Raw genomic sequence first — 16,874 nt, 5'->3', positions numbered from 1 at the left:
GCCATTTACTGCCTCAGTGCACCTTTAAAACATCCTGTAGCCAGGGGGCCCCGAGCCGCCCAGTGCCGCACACACATCCACATATGTATACACTCTCCTGCCCCTCCTTTCCAGTCCATCTGAGGTTACTGCTGCAGGCCTGATAAGCCAAAACAAAGAGCATTCAGATTATACTCCTAATACATCATGTGGCATTTTGACAAAGCTCAACTTGCTGCATTGTTGTCAGTTCTTTGCGACCCCGGCTTGAACCCCTAAACATTAATGTCAGTGCAGTTTGGTTATATTTATGTGAAATAAAAGCCATTGTCATTGCTGACAAATGCGCGCACCACGCAGAATCCAAATAGAGAAACAAAGAAAAGGTTTTCTATAAACAACTTTATCGGAAGAACTGGCACTGTTAACGACTGCCTGTACCCTTTCAATGCTGACTGATTTTCATTTGTTCAGTGGCGACTCTGCAGACTCTCGCAGACACACAATAAACCCAATCCTTTCTTTATTCTGTCCTATAGTGCGAGGCATGGAGGCGAGGACACGGCAAAGCAGGAAGCACTCAGGAAAGTAGAATCCAAAGAGGTGGAAGAGAGTTGTTGGGTGTGGATTCGTATAAGCTCCTGGGAGAGTTTTAGGGAAATGACCGGAGACAAAGCTCCAGAGATGAGAGTACAGGCAGGGGAAAGGTACGCCTGGTCTCAGTACAGAATAACACCGCACCCAGTGTTTCCAGCAAAAACTCCTCCTGTAATCTAACCATAGAACAGTTCATAAATTAGCGCTGCAAACCCTTGATCAAACAGACATGAGCAACATACACCAATCAGGCATAACATTATGATCACCTTCCTAATATTGTGTAGGTCTCCCTTGTGCCTCCAAAACAGTTGTGTCTCATCAGATAATGGACATGGGCCTTCTGAGGGTGTCCTGTGGTGTCTGGCAACAGAATGTTGTTAGTGGGGGCCTTTGGGTCCTATGGGTTGAGGGGAGGGGCCTCTGTGGATCATCCCACAGAGATCAGTTTGGGATCTAGTGAATTTGGAGGCCAGGTAAACACATTGTGCTGTTCTTCATGTTTTTATTTTTTTTTAGTTGTTCCTAAACCATTTCTTTGTGTGTGTGCCATCAAGGAGTGTCATTGCTATGGGGTGGGGGTGCCTGGTCTGGTCTAGGTGGGTGGCACATGTCTAAGTAACATCCACATGAATGCCAGGTCCAAAAGTTTCCCAGCAGAACATTGTATTGATGCAAGATGATCAGTGTCATTTACTTCTCCTGTCAGTGGTTTTAATGTTGTGGCTGATCGGTATACATGTGTGGTTATACATAAGCAAAAAACTGGTTCCATCTAGCTATCTAGCTATCAACTAAATTGTCAGTTTGGCCAAATCTGAAACCAGCTTTACTTGTATTTGTATAACTGAAGGTAATTACTTCTGTATCTTGTATAAACCAGTGTCCAGGTGACAGTCATTTCTGCTTTTCTTTCGGTATACAGTAAAGAGTGTCACACTTCTCCCTCTGGATGATTTTCCACTGGAGAAGTCCATCCATGGGTTTCGTCACCCAGACGTTCCCACAGCCTGGTCCACAGCTGCTGGTTGTTGTGCTGCTGTGGATCCAAAACAGCGGTTGCGACGCTCTTACACGCTCACACGATCTCAAATCGCTCCCCTTGTGCCAAACGGCACTTGAGGCTGTTGAGTCTCTGCCATTCTGTGGCTGCTTCTTCTTTTTCCAGTGATTCACTAGCGTGGCAGGTGAGAAAGAGCTTGGTGCTCATTGTGTACAGTACATTGATGACTGTGGTTCCAGCTGTCTTTCAAAGACTTCCAGGCGAGACATAACAATCCATTCTGCACTAGATTGTGGCTATGTGTTGTGTTCATCTAGTTTCATGTAGCTTTTTGCTTCTATCCCAATTTGGCTTAAATGGCTTGTACATTATAAGCTAGGTTAGTAAGAAGTGATAAAGAAACAGCTGTGAATCTGAATGACTTATTTCCATATAAAAAAAATAATTTTCCATGGCCAGTCCACAGCGTGGTGCGTCGGCCTCTTCCTGTGACTCAGTGGTTGTGCATCTTGCAGCCTTGCCATCAGCTCAGCACCAGCTGAGACTCTCTGGCCACACGTTGGCATCCCAGATTCCCAGCTGACAATTCCTCGTTCCCGTAACACCCCGTAACAGCTGGAAGTGATGAAACTGTGAACGATCAGGTCTGAGAACTTGATCTGCACTTATTCTCATCCTCGGGCTAGAAAAATCAAACAATGAACTTCATGCCCCGCTTCTACTTTAACGGGAGTCATTTTTCAGTGCAATAAGTTTTAAAAAGCACTGAGTCACTCCGCTCGTTTTGCAGAGGGCTGTTTGCAAAAAAACTGATGAGCACAGAGTAGGCTCTATTCACATAGCAGAGCGACGACTGAAGAGAATAACATGGTCAGCTTTAAAGCAGAGTGGGCAGTTTGGCGAGGTTGAGAGGTCAAGACAGAATAGGGAACAAGTGTACTGGGTGCAAGAGCATGTTTATCTGGCCGTGTTATCCCTCTGAAGTACTGAAGGGAGGAGAGCGAGGAGCCCCCTTTGTTCCTCAAGAGCCTGCAGATGGCTGTAATCCCTTCCCAAATGCACACTGAAAATCAATCAAGGCAGGGTGGACATGGTGTATGGGTGTGGAGGCGGGCGACACTTTTCTCAGGGAGGGAGGGGGTCCCACCAAGAAACACAAGTTCGGTCAAACAAGCGTCTTTGGGGCCTTCCCGCCAAAAAAAGTATTGTAAGTAAAGACAGAGGGAATGAATTGCAACCCCCTCCATTGAAGGGCCGCTTGCTAACCCTCGGCTTGAGCCTAACACAGCTGCCATCTCCTCAGCGTATCCTGGGGCTGACATCGCCTGCAGGGGGTACAACCACAAAAACCTCCAAACACTGACATCACACTCTAATAATGCTACTTAGAGACATTCATTTGAGATGCGTCCTAACCACTTGGTTTTACCAAAACCTATTTAGGCATGTGCTTGGCACTAGACGAGAGACGCTAGGAACACCAAAGTCATGCAGTAACATCCTCTGGGTACTGTGGATACCAGTACAACATTTAATGGCAATCCATCCAACTATTTTCAAGAGAGTTCACTGAAGGAGAAAAAGGTGACCCCCATGTTGGCACAAGTGAAAAAAGCCAGGGCATCAATTCATCCTCTGGAGACCAAGAAAGTCTGTACAAAAATTCACATAAGAATTGAGATTACTGTGCATGAATAGGTTTTGATATGCAGCCAGTGACTCTAGATAATGATGGATGAACCCACAGGATTCCTGAAGCAGCTTTAAAGCAGAGTGGTGGGTCAACTTGGCAAGGCCTCAAACTTGGTTTGTACCTTCGCAACCAGTTTATGCAGAGGGGGCTATGCCGGTGAAAGTGAGTTAGTTTCATTAAAATCCCTTTAGAACAGAACATAGAGAAGGCGTCTATAAATTAAGCTTTACACCGAACTCCCAGCTGATTCAAAACTGGGCAAAGAAGTGGCACGTGAGTGGAGTTGATGTGTGTGGATGACACCAAGGCAGACAGCTGGCGACATCAGGACACCAACCTGACACTGAAGGAAACCACTCACTTATTTATGAATAACTTTAAACCTTAATATAATTTAAAAGGGAGCATATAAGAATTCACCTCAGAACTGTTGACATCAGTTTGGAAATTAGCAAAACAGACCAAGGCCGTCTTTTTGTAAACATTTTAACATGGAGGCCTTTGGGGACTGATTGGCTCTTGGAGGCACAGCCTCTGTGGTACAGAGCAAGGCTACCAACATAACTACTGATTGAAACATTCACTAAAGTCTATATTCTTAATCAACAGTTTTCAGTTGCTCCTTCGCTAAAATCGTCCTGTCGTCTTCTCCCTCATGTGGCTGACGTAAGCCTTCCGGATACTAGAGCTCAGACTGAGAGTCGGCCCACTACAGCGAAGAACACACCTGTTTTCTCTGGGCCCTCAGACCTTGCCAATTAACTGCCAGGATTATAGTTTTCTGACAAAACCTTTCTGATTGTCAACACAAAAGGGAAAAACTTCTCTGGCAGATAAGCTGAGTTATTCTCTACCTACCTGCCACCCAGTCTCAGTTTCTCCCATCTAATCTTGCACGCTGAGAGCAGCAGCCTGCCTCCCCCTTTTTGCACCCATTTCTTTGGCTGTTATCTTTCCCCTCAGAGAGGTTGTCTAGGGTTACCTCCTCAGAGACGCAGTGCACTGTGCCTATTGTTTGAACTGTTTATTGAGGGAAGAGGTAGGCAGGAACGAAACTGCTTCTCACTGTGGTTTTGTTATGTTACTAGTATCTCATTGCATTTTTCTCTTGACAAACATCAGCTTCAGGGCAACGGATAGGCTCACTGCACATGACTGTGAATATATCAGAACGAAACTTATACTTGTGTGTATTTGTTAGTATTAAGGGAAAAAAATGATTTATACAGAAGTTAGGTATTGTTCTCTCAAGCCTCTCTTTCTTCTTCATGTACACCAATCAGCCACAGCATTAACACCACTGACAGGAGAAGTAAATAACGTTGACCATCTTGTGACAATACAATGTTCTGCTGGGAAACTTTTGGACCTGGCATTCATGTGGATGTTACTTAGACATGCACCACCCACCTAGACCAGACCAGGCACCCCCACCCCATAGCAATGACACTCCTTGATGGCAGCAGCCATCCCCAGCAGGATGCAGCCTGACGCAGGCACACACACAAAAATGCTTTAGGAACAACACAAAAAACATGAAGAACAGCACAAGGTGTTGACCTGGCCTCCAAATTCACTAGATCCCAAACTGATCAAGTATCTGTGGGATGATCCACAGAGTGGGATGGTCCCCTCAACCCATAGTGCCCAAAGGCCCCCATTAACAAAATTCTGTTGCCAGACACCACAGGACACCCTCAGAAGACCCATGTCCATTCTCTGATGAGTCACAACTGTTTTGGAGGCACAAGGGAGACCTACACAATTAGGAAGGTGGTCATAATGTTATGCCTGATTGGTGTAACGTAAGCTAATGATTCAGAATCAGAAGACTTTTTTATATTATCCAGAGTAAGGGTCAATGCTTAGAAAAAAATATCGACCAAAACCATGTTGGTTGCAGTTTGAGTGGTGAGCTTCAGAAAGTTCTGTTATTACCACAATACAAAAGGGAACGGTGGAACTGAGCACCATAAACAAAATTCTTCTCACCAATATTATAGTACCCGGCACAGTAAGACCTTTCATGCTTATGTAGCATTTTGGAATTTAGTTAAATCAAATCCCTCAACAGTGTGAAATTGCTGAAAGAAGGATTTAGCCTTTTAGCATTCATAAAATGAAACTTTAAGATGCGTACTCCTCACATGTTGGAATGTGTCTAAGCAGAGCTAAGTGGCCTCTGAGAGCTCTTGGATCGGGTGAAAAGAAAAGGGCAGCATCACCAGTGAAGCCATTTATGCGTCAGATGTGCTGACAGTCGGGCAGCATGTTTATATTCCTGCAAAGTGCACTCACACACTGTGCACCAGGCCAGCCGCCGTGGCCCGTCTGATGTGTCAGAAGCTCCCGAGCTTTCCCTCTGCCGTCGCTCTGCACCCATTCCAGGGGAACATGTGCGCTGGAATTCTCCCCCAATTAAGACAGGGATTAGCCGGGTCCACTGTGGGAACCGGCCGAGTGTGGGAAAGCAGAGGGGTCTGTCCCTCTCTCCTTCCCTCACCGACACTCAGCCTCATTCTCACTCGCTCCCGTTCATCACGCTGCCTCCCTCCCTGTCTTTCTCACCCTTACTGTAACTGTTCCTCCTCTCCTTTGTCAACCTGTTTTCTGTCTTTCTTCCGCACGCTTCATTTTCATCACATTTTAACATTTAGCGTGCCTCTTTGTAGCCTACCCTGCTTCAGCTTAACTTCCAAAAAACTCACTTTCCCCTTTCATCTCTGTAATTATGCACGTTTATTTTTTTTTCCTCCTCGCTTTTAGCCACCCAGAATCTCCATAGCTTTCAGCCCTAATTCTTCAAGGTTTTCTGAAGTGCACGGTTCTTCTGTGCTCCCCTCTCTTGCCCCTTCCCTCCTCCCTCTTAATGCCTCTCCAGCCTCTGTACTGAAAGCTTGTCTGGAGGGGAGCTGAGGACTCTTGCATGAATAGTCTCAGGCTGTCAGATTGAAAGAGGGGGTGAAAAGACAGCTCATCAGAAAGGACAGGTGTCTCAGAAAACAGACAGTTACAGTTTATGTTTTGCATTAATTATATTCTATAGACTAGAGCACTTCCAATCTACAGGAAGCTATTTATAATAAAGCCACTAAAACCTGAATGGACACTATCCATGAGAACGTCCTGGTTCAACCTCATGCTCATTTTTCCATTGTGGCCACATTTTCTTTCTCATGATCTTGCAGTATTCTCGCTATCGCACCAGATTCTTCTCCCACTACATTCCTCGTACTCATTGTCACCTCTTCTTCCTCGTTCCCACTCTGTGTCTCCTTTCCTTGCGTTCCCATAAATCCCTTCCCCGTGCACTCCTCCACACAAGGCTTGTCCGTTCCAATTATGGCAGTGCCGTGCGGCCCCCGGCTCACACACTCTGAACACACAGCCCGCTCTCATTAAGCCTGTATCAATTAGGCATTAACCTCCTAAAACAAAGGGGCTCTTGACGAGCGGCCCATCGCAGGCCATGTGAGGTACTTCCTCTGCATCGCTACACCCTGCTTCCCATCCTCGGAGCGACACATTCATCCACCCTTTTTCCCACCACCAAAACAAATGTGTCCACAGTAACATCATCTAAACAGAAGAGAGAGGAGAAAGTGAATAAGCATCATATGTTTATGTTGCAGTTGTAATGCTGATTAGATCAGGCCCCTGCAGTATAATGACTTCACATGGACCCAGATGCTAATCGGGGTGTTCCCAATCAAACCCGTCACAGTTTGTGTATGAATGTGACTCAACATTTTGACAGTGACAAAAACAGAATTAAAAATATAATGCAGCGTTTTCTGAGTTTAAATTCTCAGAAAGGAATTAACTGAATTCAGCTGGATTTAAGAAGTCACATCCAACTTTTTTTTTTTATTTTATAAATTGCCATTGCAAAAAAAAAATAAATCCATTCAGTAGTTGGACTATCATTATTTAAGGAGTAGATTTCTTTTAACTCTACTACCAACAAAATGCATAATGCTATGCAATAGGCCTGAAATGAAATGCTGCCTTAGAGAGAAAGTTCATATGATTTGACGGCAATTTCTGAGGATGAAGTTTACGAAATCTAAAATTTGCCCTCCCTCATGTACAGTGTGTGATCAGTAAGATTATTTCAGTAAAACATGAGTGGATCAGACTTATCAAACTGATGTAGGGTGATTTTTTTTTAATGTTTACTGCACGAGCTGCCTTACACCATATAAACGTGTACTATCTTATTCCTCAATTACAGCTTCACATAAATTTTCACCATTGGTTAGGTAATTCTTACAAAACAACAGGGAAATATAGTCAAAGAATCCATTTACAGCATTGCAGTTTAAGCTACCTTCTGCTGAAATGCATCTAGTCTGGCCAACAATCCTCTGCTGATATTAGCATCAGCTGGATGCAGACACCTCAACATTAGAAATAAATTAAACGTACGTCCCTTTCTGGCTTTCTGTTTCACAGCTGAGTCAAAGGAATCTAGCAGACACTGAACCTTCGATATCGTCCAACTTCCTGGAAAAGTTTCCTTTGCCTTATGGGATGGCAGCGATTCTCACAGGTATTCGTGAAACTCTCAGGTTTTAATGGAAAATGAGTTGTGGCTCCCAAAGGAATTTAGATTTGAAATGCATAACGCTTGAAAATACACTTTAAATATGCATGAATGTTTTTAGAAATTCAAAAATTAGTAAAGCCTTTTGCGCGATACAATGAAATTGCAAGATACCAGTTATGGTGCTTTTCAGAAGAATAAAACTACATGCACTCACAAACAATCTCATTCGCAGAGAGAGAAAGACCATAATAAATATCAAATGTATTACACAAGAATGAACAATATTCAGTTGAGATTGAAGATTTTTATCTTGTATCGTCTACTGTTTCCTGACAATGAACATCTCATCCGACATTATCCCTCACTATCCACACTGGAAGCATGTTGCTGCCTTTTATTAAGCCACAATCCGTTGGTAACTGCAGTGAACTCAGGCCTAGATGGAGTTTCTGCACGGCTGGACAGAGGACATAACAAATCTTTAATTTTTCTGTAACTATTTTTATACATTTCACATCATGGAAGAAAATCATTATTTTAATATTTATTTGTTGCCACATATCCATCAATTGTGTCTAATCTAATAATTGTTTTGATCAGTATTTACATCATAATAGCGGCTCCTCAAGTGGCAGTGGTACCAAGAAGTCAGATTTTCCAACATGTTCCAACTTGGGAAAGAAATGTTGGCATTGTGCCTTGTGGACCAGCTGTGGCACACCCGACTACCATGCCAGATTTGTAATGTCGCGATTTTCACTGTTTTTTTTTTTTTATTATTATTTATTTACTCATAGTGCAATTCATTTGTAGAAGTTTGCAGAGGCCTCCGCCGACACACCACCTCTCCGTCTCTGCAGAGATCAACCTGCTTTTGGTTTTCCCACAGATCTGCCGGTGAGAGGAGTGGTCGCCCAGCACCCAGGGTTTTGGCACAGTGACTATGTTGGCACAGACCCAAGCCGAACGCCCCCCACCCCCTTTCCCATGGCCCTGGGAGTGTAATACATTACTAACAAAATCCCACTTCCCATTCCTCTCAAACTTTCACACCCCCTCCCTCCCGTGGCTGGCATGCCCCGTGAAAAGGGAATTGGGGTGACATGCGTATGACTCTTTCCTCTCTTTTCCCATCGAGCCCCTGAGCATTTAACATTATGTCTTTTTTTTTTTCCTTTAACATAAAGCTTGATTTAATTAAAACAGTCACGTTTTTAAAGTAAATCTAATTTTAAAGTTCTAAGCTGCGGACTATAGGAGGAAACCCAGCCAGTAAAACTCACAAGAAAAAGAAAAAATGCTTCCACTGTTAAAGGGATTTAAAGGGAATTGTAGCCTATTCACAGCATCGGTGAGGTTATAAATATGAACCCTCACTCTGGAAAAAGCCTGGCTTGTTTGCCTCGCAGTTCTCAGCGGCGCATTGAGGGAAAGTATTCACAGGCGTGTACGTGTCTGGGTAACATGTAATGACATTATTCTCACCAGGGTGACCCCTCATTGTCACAGCGCTTTCTTCTCCCGAGCTCGTGAAATTGACATAAGCTTTACAAACATTCCTGGCATTTTTTTCTCAAGGCCAGATTTCTTTGGGGGCCTTTCATGGAGGGGGACCATCAGCACGAGCAGCACCACCTACTGATGGTTGAAAGGTTCACACAGTTTTTATCAGCCCCGGTTATTCAGTTAGATTTATATGGAGCATCCATTTAAGTCCATTTAGTCTTAATTTTCAGTTTACATATAAGGGAATTTTCAGCGTTTTTTTAAAATGATTTTATGTGTTAACTGTTGGGATTGTTCCTGTTTTAATGAAGAGATGAATGAGCGCTTTGGGAACGAGCAGCCTCCTCTATCCCGTGCAGTCTGCGGAGATGTGTGATCTCCTGTTTATACCTGCGGGCAGTAGTAGAGCTCAATATAACACTCTTCTGAGACAGAACATTATATGGCTTACACACCAAGCAGCTTCCTGACCTGCCCAGGTGGTTGTCAATGTAGTCCTGCAACTCCAGCACCTGTGCCTCTGCAACTGTCGCTCTGGTGACGAGGAGAGCTCGCTCCTTCTCGAAGTCCACCTGTTTGAAGGAGATAAACTTTGTTCCCCGTATTCAGAATCGGACGACATCGGATTTAAATGGAGGAGAGATTTGTTTACCAGTGTAGAGCCTGTGATCTCCCTCAGCTGTTTCCTTATGTCTAGCCAGGATTCCTCGCGTATCTGCTCCTGTTTTGCAGGCCTGATAAAGTTACATTTTTAGCATTTTCTCTCACACAACGCACAGCTGACCACATTCATCATTTGGTAAAATATAAAAATGACACTCACTCCTGACAGCTCACGTCATTCTGAAACAAAAACAAGAGAACTGTTACAAATATTTATGTAACATAATACAGTAATATAAATGAAGATTTAAAGTGTGTGATGTCTACTTGTTAAACTTCCCCACAACTCGTCCAACTTGGAGACTGCTTGATAACATTTAGTAAACATTTACTCTGAGCTGGCTTCTAATTAACGGACACCACGCCAAAGATGTCATTAGAGCATTATGTTAAAACAGATGACCAGAAAGTAGAATGTAAACAAACAGCAGCTTGCATATCACAGCTTAAAAGCCAGCATGGCATATCCTCTAATAATGGTGGTCTAATTGGTCTGTGATACAGTCAGTGGGGCAGCTGCAGGGTGGGAAGCTCTGAATCTGTCTGATCATCATTTCAGTATAAGATAAATGACTTAATACACCGATCAGGCATATCATTATAACCATTATCCTAATATAGTGTAGGTCTCCTTTGTGCCTTCAAAACAGTTGTGACTCATCAGAGAATGGACATGGGCCTTCTGAGGGTGTCCTGTGGTGTCTGGCTACAGAATGTTGTTAGTGCGGGCCTTTGGGTCCTATGGGTTGAGGGGAGGGGCCTCTGTGGATCATCCCACAGATACTTGATCAGTTTGGGCTACCAGGTAGTGGCACTGTGGCTGACTGAGTTTCCTTGAGATAAGTTGATTGGTTGGTGAGGAGGTATGATATCAGTAGATCAAGTTGTGTTTTTGTCGACCATGGTCCCACTTGTTTGCTCGACAGATATGAAGCTACAGCCAGCAGATGTTAGCTTAGCTTAGCATACAGACTGGAAACACTTAAGCACCTCCAAAGTAACATGGACTAAATCTACCTTGTTTGTTCGAAACACAAGCAGGAATGAAAAATGGAAACTTCTGATTTTATGGTAAGTCAGTGAGTGTTTTTTGGCAGTGCTGTGCCATTTGAAAGTCCCTGCTCGACTAATGTAACATAAAACATAACTAGCACCTTCCCATAACACATTATGGCAAAGAAAGTAATAAAATTCTGGGAAGTCAGCGAGTATTTCTTGGCAGAATGCAGTGAAGTTTGAAAGGCGCTGCTCTTGTTTGCAAATGTATCCTGAAAAGCCAGCTGATGCTGTAAAACACATCTAAAGTGAATAAACAAAGCCACGCTGACACTGCTCCAGCGGTCATCATTACAATAAAGTTGCCATATGATCTGCAGTCCACCTCTGCAGCAGCTCTTTAGTTGCTTCAGGACACAAACTTTGAAGTCAACCCCCCACCCCCACCCCAGATCACCACTCACCGAACAAATGCTCTTTTTCTTTATACAGGAAGAGTGGACACAAAGACGAATCCCCACAGACCAAATACAAGCATTCACGAGACAAAACAAAAGCAGATCTATCCACTTCAAAGCAGACAACTTTCTTTTGTGCTACCTGCTCCCGGGCCGCCTGCAGCTGACCTTCCAGCCTCGCCTTGTCCCGGCGAAGGTCCTGGAGCTCCTTCTCAGTTTCATCTCTCAGTTCAGTGGGATCGAGGCTGAAGTGGGCTTCAGGAGGTCCAGGGTCAAGATCTTTCTCTGGTTTTGCCAAAATCTGCTCTCTTTGAACCCTGAGGACATTTACTGAATCTCTGACATTTGCTTCTTCTTTTAAGCAATACTAAAACGTTTTATGGTCAAAAGCACTAAAGACCAAATAGCACAACACCACAAAAAGACAGCAAAATAGAAAAGAAACACAGGAAGTGCCACCTGTATGCAATCAGGAGTGCATGATGTGTTTTGGTGATCCTCTGTAGTCTCTTCTTATAGGTCCGAGCAGCAGACGCGAGCTGCTCCTCCCTGACCCTGTAGGACGAACGAACATCCTGCAGCATGCCGTCCACAAACGTCCTCATCTTACTCTGCTCTGACTGACTTTTATTTTCTCGAAGCCTGTCAATGTAATCCTGGATCACATGTTAGCATGGTGAGACGCTGCAGGGCCTTTTATGATGATCAAGTCTCAGTTTTAAAGTGCTTTTACTCACAGATAAGTCCTGTAAATAACGAAGCAGCCTTGCACGATATTCCTCATTCAGCTCTTTGACCTGCAGCTGCAGCTTCGAGTTCTCCTCTTCCACCTCCTTCATTTGGCTCTGACAGCACATCAGGGCCTCAAAAGGAAACAGAACGTATGTTATTTTAATGTAAACACACTTCTAGTCTTTTTAACCAACTGACGTTACAAGAAGAGTTATAGTACAAACATTAATTTCAAGAATTTTCTGTAAATGAGCAGCGGGGACCGTTCATGCTCACCGCACTCTGCTCAGACAGCTTCTGCCGGCTAATGCGGATCGTCCTGTTGTTCTCGTGGTGCTCTTTACCCATTGCCACCCTGACGACCAAACACAGGCCCGACCGCAGCAAAATCCACAGCCAGCCACATAACAGGGAAAAGCAAAGAGACCACATCACACACACACAGAGCAAAGAAAGCCACATCTTAGAAACTCAGCTCAAAGACGCAACCACAAAGCAGATGCATGTGGGAAGAGCACGGGAACATACATCCTGAGATGGGTTAGGCTGTTTGAAGACTGGAAGTGGAAAAAAAGATAATCAAGCCTTAATCAAGCCTGTGCACGAGCAAATGGCAAACAGTCACCGGCCCTCACACTTTCTCCTCCAGTTTCCTCTGCTGCTCCTCGTAGCTGCTCCTCATTTTGTCCAGCATGTCTTTCATCTCATCTTGATTTCCAAGCAGCTACGTGAAAGAAGATGCATGAAAAGCCACATGAAGTGAGCAAGAACTTAAAACTGGTTTTAGCTTACTAATGACTGCGAAACACATGGGCTGGTCACCATTTCCCAAAATGAGATCTCTCATTTTCTCTCCATAAATACTCACGGTTCTTTCCAGAGTTTTTTGCTCCTTGTGAAATGCTGCTAGATCCTCAGGCTGTTAAGAGAGTGACAGACCAGTTTGACCTAACATTTCAAACAAATATTATTACAGTCTAAACCAGAGGTGTCCAGCTCATTTTAGTTCAGGGGCCACATACAGGCCAATTTGATTTAAAGTGGGCATAATAGTTTAATTTTTTAATATATATATATATATTAAAAAACGTATGAAAATGTTTACATTTAATGAACTGTCCTTTAACAAAACATTTTATGAAAAAACTGAAAAGCAATTTTTGAAGCAATTTTAGCACATTGCTGCCTCCTGCTGTTTAGTTCTGGGCATCAGTGTTGTGTGATGTTCACAACTCTGACAAAAACAGCGCGACCCCTACTGGACAAATTCGGAATAGGTTGCAATTGTTTTGAAAAATGTGTCAATGTATTCTATGTAATTTCGCACTTTGCAAATTCATCCCACGGTCTAGATTGGACCCTCTGGCAGGCCAAATGTTTGACACCCCTGGTCTAACAATAAACATGAAAAAAATATATATATTTAATGAATGAAAATGTTTCATATAGTACCATTTTATAGTGTCAAATTTGTGCTATTAAGGCTCACAGCAAATTTGAGGGAAATTTGAGATTTTTGAACCAAAGCGTTCAATGGTTGGCAATGGTTGCACAAACAGTGTGCAGAAATGGTGTCTCAGGTAGTGTAAATGCACCCATTAATCACTATCAACACAACAAATAAATGAAGTCACCTTCACTCTATTACGTGACATGCGACTGATCAAGGCCTGCACCCTGTCCAGCTCTCCATGAAGGCCCTCCGTGGTAGCCTTCACACTCTGCTGCTGCTCCTCCAGCTGCCTTCGGAGGGCGTCCTGGGCCTGCGCCAGAGCCAGCAGCTCTGCACTCAGCTCCTCACTCTGGGCCAGTTCTTTATCATGGGCCTCAGCCAGAACCTGGTAGCTCTTCTGCAGCGCAGTGCACTCCTCTGTCAACCCTTGGCCACTCTTCTCTTTCACTTTCAGATGGGCCTCAGTTGACTGGAGTTCCCTGAACAAGTTGTCTCGCTCTATTTCAAGCTCTGTTATCACAGCGTCTTGGTTCAATATCTAACCGGAGGAAAAAAGTGCAGAAACAGCAAGCCACAGAACATATTTTTATTCATTATATTACTGGAATATTCGGAGATAACTTTCACCTGGTTAGAAACACTCCTAGAAACCCTCACCTTATTTTTCAGCTCAAATGTCTCTTGTTCATATTGCTCTCTCATCTTGTTAGTCTGAATTTTCTCCTTCACAAGCTCCTGAGATATCTGAAAAATTAGAAAGGTTCAGTGCTACACAGATACACCAATCAGGCAGAACATTATGATCACGTTCCTATATTGTGTAGGTCTCCCTTGTACCTCCAAAACAGTTCTGACTTATCAGAGAAAGGACATGGGTCTTCAGAGGGTGTCCTGTGGTGTCTGGCAGCAGGATGTTGTTAGTGGGGGCCTTTGGGTGCTATGGGTTGAGGGGGGACCTCTGTGGATCATCCCACATATACTTGATCAGTTTGCGATCTAGTGAATTTGGTCAACACCTTGTGCTGTTCTTCATGTTTTTTGTGTGTGTGCCTGTGTCAGGCTGCATCCTGCTGGGGATGGCTGCTGCCATCAAGGAGTGTCATTGCTATGGGGTGGGGGTGCCTGATCTGGTCTAGGTGGGTGGTACATGTCTAAGCAACATCCACATGAATGCCAGGTCCAAAAATTTCCCAGCAGAACATTGTATTGTCACAAGACGGCCAATTTTATTTACTTCTCCTGTCAGTGGTCATAATGTTGTGGCTGATTAGTGCAGTTCATATATGTCCAACACAGCTTGAGAACTCTTGTTACCTTCAGTCTTTCCTCCTCACTCTGAACCAGCCTGAAGGACAGGTCTGTGTTGGAGCTGGCTAGGTGCCCCAGTCTGGTCTCCAAGTAGCCCACTTTGGTGAAAAGTTGTTCATTTTTGTCACACAGCTTTAACTTTAGCAAGATGGAGACAAACACTCATGCAGTTAGATATATGTAGGTTTTCACTAAACTCTGTTCAAGTTATATCCACTCTACTGTACATCAAAATACTATTTTGCCAACCAGCTAACTTTCTGAAAGCTAATGACACCGTTTTGATATGAATGAACAAGTTTTGCTAACTAGCTAACTTTGTAGCTAAATGTTTATTTAGCCCTACGCACAACTTTTAACTAACTAGTCGCCTTTTAACCATTGTAATTTAACCCCACAAGTCAGCATTTTCTTAAAAATTTTGGTAACCAGATAACTTATTAAATAATTATACTAACATGACAACATCTTGCTGTTCTTTTCACCCCATTGATTTAGCCATACCAATTAATTAGCTTAACTGGCCAAAATTTGCTAACTTAGCTAACTGCACTGCTCAATAAATAAATAAATAAAGGAACACTTATTAATTAGAGTATAGCCTCAAGTCAGTTAAACTTCTGGGATATTGAGCTGATCAGTTTAGTTGCAGAGGAGATTGTTAATCCATTTCAGCTGTTTTGGTGTTGATGAAATTAACAGGTGCACTAGAGTGGCAACAATGAGATGACCGCTGAAACAGGAATGGTTTTACAGGTGGAGTCCACTGACATTTTTTTCCCTCCCCATCTTTTCTGTTTTTCTCTAGTTTTGCATTTGGCTAAGATCAGTGTCACTACTGGTGGCATGAGGCTATACCTGGACCCTACACAGGATGCATAGACAGTCCAACTTCTCCAAGATGGCACATCAGTATGCGTAATTTCCAAAACATTTGCTGTGTCTCCCAGCACAGTGTCAAGAGCATGCTTCCAGGAGCCAGGAAGTTACTCTAGGACAGCTGGGCAGGGCCGTAGAAGGTCTTCAACCCATCAGCAGGACCTGTATCTGCTCCTTTGTGCAAGAAGGAACAGGATGAGCACTGCCAGAGCTCTACACAATGACCTCCACCAGGCTACTGGTGTGAATGTCTCTGACCAAACAATCAGAAACAGACTTCATGAGGGTGGCCTGGGGGCCAGACGTCCTCTAGTGGGCCCTGTGCTCACTTCCAGGCACCGTGGAGCTCCACTGGCATTTGTCATAGAACACAAGAATTGGCAGGTCCTCCACTGGCACCCTATGCTTATCACAGATGAGAGCCAGTTCACCCTGAGCGCATGTGACACATTACCCAACATGACTTTTATTGCTCCCATTGAGATTCAGCCATTTTATGCAGCCTAGCTAACTAAAATCTTGGTAACCAGCTAACTCACTTACTGCTAATGTTGTATTAGTAACAAGTGAGAATACTACATGTAACATTGTTGATTTACTCACATTTTCTTGTGTCAGAGCTTGAATTTGCTCCTGATCTGTAGTTGTCCGGTGTCCCTGAGCGTCCATCTTTAGTCACTGTGAACAGGTCCTTGTATCTACCAACAGTGTGTTGTCATGACTCCACAACACAAATAAAACTGCTATGTGTGTATTTCCTAAATATTTAATTTGATGTGACTAAATATTGAAAAAGAAAGAAACACAAATGTCGCTGTAAATGTAATTCAATTGTAGTTAAAAGTTTATATGGGGGTCATTATTTCTGTTTTCTTCACTAAAATTATTTGGGGCTGTTGACAGAGAGGAAAAGTTAAGGGATATTATTGACAATAGCGTCATCTTGTGACCAGCACTGGTATGAGATATGTTTCATTTGAAAAAGATTAAATCAAATTAGATTAAACATGTTACATGGACCAGTCTCTGGCATATTTTCCAGATTGTTTTTCTATTAC

The 16,874-nt window shown here is 43.5% G+C and overlaps 1 protein-coding gene across 1 annotated transcript; it reads right to left on the bottom strand.

Annotated features, from left to right (window-relative positions):
* Positions 1 to 9,325: 9,325 nt before the first annotated feature.
* ccdc78 (coiled-coil domain containing 78) lies at positions 9,326 to 16,662 on the bottom strand. The gene is made up of 13 exons (XM_084567318.1): positions 16,420 to 16,662; positions 14,944 to 15,075; positions 14,287 to 14,373; positions 13,811 to 14,167; positions 13,045 to 13,095; positions 12,812 to 12,900; positions 12,453 to 12,531; positions 12,182 to 12,307; positions 11,904 to 12,100; positions 11,587 to 11,761; positions 10,151 to 10,170; positions 9,980 to 10,061; positions 9,326 to 9,899 (listed from the first exon to the last, which is right to left on the bottom strand). Exons 1-13 carry the CDS (start codon positions 16,483 to 16,485, stop codon positions 9,630 to 9,632), a joined length of 1,731 nt encoding a protein of 576 aa, XP_084423444.1. The 5' UTR covers positions 16,486 to 16,662; the 3' UTR covers positions 9,326 to 9,629.
* Positions 16,663 to 16,874: the final 212 nt, after the last annotated feature.

This window comes from Chelon labrosus, assembly GCF_963514085.1.
Source record: "Chelon labrosus genome assembly, chromosome: 19".
NCBI lineage: Eukaryota > Metazoa > Chordata > Actinopteri > Mugiliformes > Mugilidae > Chelon > Chelon labrosus.
The sequence above is the reverse complement of the archived record's forward strand: the minus strand, read 5'-3'. Positions and strand labels throughout refer to the sequence as shown.

Excerpts from the sequence above, each read along its gene's own strand:
- ccdc78 (XM_084567318.1), bottom strand. The coding sequence starts at position 16,485 with ATGGACGCTCAGGGACACCGGACAACTACAGATCAGGAGCAAATTCAA. Across the intron at positions 11,762-11,903 it reads GCACTCCTGATTGCATACAG|GGTTCAAAGAGAGCAGATTT; the intron begins GTGGCACTTCCT and ends AAATGTCCTCAG. Across the intron at positions 10,062-10,150 it reads AATGACGTGAGCTGTCAGGA|GCCTGCAAAACAGGAGCAGA; the intron begins GTGAGTGTCATT and ends TAACTTTATCAG.